We start from the raw sequence: 2,500 nt of genomic DNA on the forward strand, positions 1-2,500 counted from the left end.
TACACAAACACTAGTATAGGTGTAACACAGGTGTGCAAAAACATACACAGTTCACTCCTGTGGTCTGTCTGTGTGTGTCTGCATTTGATGACGTGTGTGTGCACGCGTGTGTGTGTGTGCGTGTCTTATTTGCTGCATCTAAAAGTTGTTGTACAGATAACACTCACGTTTCTCTCAGTCTTTCTATGTGAGCGAGTGTGTGTGTGTGTGATTAGTACCCAGCTGTGTGCTGGTGTGTGTTCAGTGTTTATCAGTTATGAGTAGATCATTTTATAGTTTGCTTTTTAAAAATGGATATTTATGAAGAATGTTCTAGAGATTCTAGAGATGTCTTGCACACTTTCCTTTTGTAGTTAAAAGAGGTGTTTTTAGTGTGTGCCTCTCTGTAACCGTGTCTGTGTGTGTGTCTGTGTGTCTGTGTGTGTGTCTGTGTGTGTGTCTGTGTGTCTGTGTGTGTGTCTGTGTGTGTGTCTGTGTGTGTGTCTGTGTGTGTGTCTGTGTGTGTGTCTGTGTGTGTGTGTCTGTGTCTGTGTGTGTGTGTGTGTCTGTGTGTGTGTGTGTCTGTGTGTGTGTGTGTGTGTCTGTGTGTGTGTGTCTGTGTGTGTGTGTCTGTGTGTGTGTGTGTGTCTGTGTGTGTCTGTCTGTGTCTGTGTGTCTGTCTGTGTGTGTGTGTGTGTGTGTGTGTCTGTGTGTGTGTGTGTCTGTGTGTCTGTGTGTGTGTGTGTCTGTGTGTCTGTGTGTCTGTGTGTGTGTGTGTCTGTGTGTGTGTGTGTGTGTCTGTGTTTTCTCCTCAGATGTACCGGTTGACTCTGCGCAGCAGTAAGGACACTGTTGCTAAGCGTCTGTGTGAGTTGCTGGCAGAACAGTTCTAGAACCTGGCTTCTAAAACCAGTGCGCTTTCTAGAACCAGAGCAGACCAGCGTCCAACCCTCCTCCCTCCTCCCTCCTCCCCGGAACATTCTCCGTTCATACATAAGGGAAAAACTACTGCCTGTCCATGGCAGCCATGATTACTGTCCCCATCCTGATTATTATTGTATATCATCATAATCATCATCATCAGCGCTACCATTCCCCTTTTTAAATCTGTTTACCTGCCTGTGTGTGTGTGTGTGTGTGTGTGTGTGTGTGTGTTTGAATGTTCTGTTCTCCTTGTTAACCTGTGATTGTGTTGACAGCTGGTGAGTCATAAACAGTGAAATGAAAGAAAGAGTTACCAGTTAGAGAGGAATTTTCTATTTTCTCTCTCTTTCTCGTGTGTGTGTGTTGAGAGAGATCTACAGCATTTCAACCTGTAAACATTCCTGAGATATTTTGTTAGGACGCACACACACACACACACACACTTCTGGTGCACATGCACCGTTTTGTTAGAACATTCCAAGTTGACTAGTTATAGGAGTCTCTGTGAGAAATAAAACACTGCAGTCTGAATACACTAAACACTTCCTGAGTAAACGTGGCACTAACTTCTGTCTCACCGTCTCCAGAGCCGATGGCACTCAGTGGGACACGTGGGGTTTTGAGCCTGTTGTGGTGTTATCATGATCCCCAAGTTCCCTGAAACTGAGTGTGAGCCAGTGCACTTTACAGGCCTGGAGAGAAGTGAGGTGTCTCTACATCCATTTCTGATCCGTCCCTGAACATCTCCTGCTTGGTTATAATCATGACTAATGAAGAATTTATATATTTATTTAGAAATTGTTGCCCATTTTTGGTTGTTTTTCCTTTTTTTAGTTTTAATAGTTGTGGTGTTGATGCATCATTTTCAGGCATTCCATTGAGTGTGTAATGTTTTACATGGAGCTGTAGGATCATACAGGAACAGGGAAAGGAGTTAAACACAGCAGGAGCAGGTTTCTGATGAGAAGTTCTGGTGTGTTATCTTTGTCAGATGAAGGAGAACCTGGGCTCATGTTAACATCTCATACATCAATGTCCCCAAACTACACAACGCTGAGGCACAGAGCAGAATTATGGGATCAGGTCTGAGGATGTGTCCCGTTCTCTATGTTCCTAAGCCAGTGGTATAAACTCTGCTGTCTGAGTGAGAGATGTGAGAAAGTTCAAATTCCTCTCATCTTCAGCTACATTACTGTAAGAGCACTTACCTTTGGACACAAGTTTAGATCACACATGCACAGAACGGGCCAGAAGTTTTAACTCTAATCTCTCTTTGCTTGTGTGTGTGTTGTGTGTGTGTGTGTGTGTGTGTGTGTGTGTGATCATTGCAGATCAGAATTTAATGTTGTTGTTTTTCTGCACTGAGAAATCCTGTTTACTCGAGATTCACTAATAACAGAAATGTAAATGCAGCTGTTCAGCTCAACAAATTGATGATGATGAGATGAGAGACAGGAAAGACAATCTGTTTTTATGGACTCTTATCTCTAATCTTTAGCTTTAGCTTGATTAATTGGCACTGAATGGTAAAGGGATTGTGGTGTCTGTATACCGTCAGACACACAACCCCAGACTTCTTTATTCAGTGTAGAGAAAT

At 43.2% G+C, this 2,500-nt stretch overlaps 1 protein-coding gene across 2 annotated transcripts in view; it reads left to right on the forward strand.

Annotated features, from left to right (window-relative positions):
• The window catches only part of ap2a1 (adaptor related protein complex 2 subunit alpha 1), a 32,211-nt gene that overhangs the window by 29,250 nt on the left and 461 nt on the right, over positions 1 to 2,500 (forward strand). For both annotated transcript variants that reach the window (XM_060893300.1, XM_060893301.1), the window contains one exon: positions 795 to 2,500. This exon is cut by the window's right edge and continues 461 nt beyond it. In XM_060893300.1, the coding sequence (XP_060749283.1) occupies positions 795 to 872 (78 nt within the window). In that variant the 3' untranslated portion in view covers positions 873 to 2,500. The remainder of the gene's footprint in view (positions 1 to 794) is intronic.

This window comes from Tachysurus vachellii, chromosome 18 (genome assembly GCF_030014155.1).
Source record: "Tachysurus vachellii isolate PV-2020 chromosome 18, HZAU_Pvac_v1, whole genome shotgun sequence".
In the NCBI taxonomy this organism is placed as follows: domain Eukaryota; kingdom Metazoa; phylum Chordata; class Actinopteri; order Siluriformes; family Bagridae; genus Tachysurus; species Tachysurus vachellii.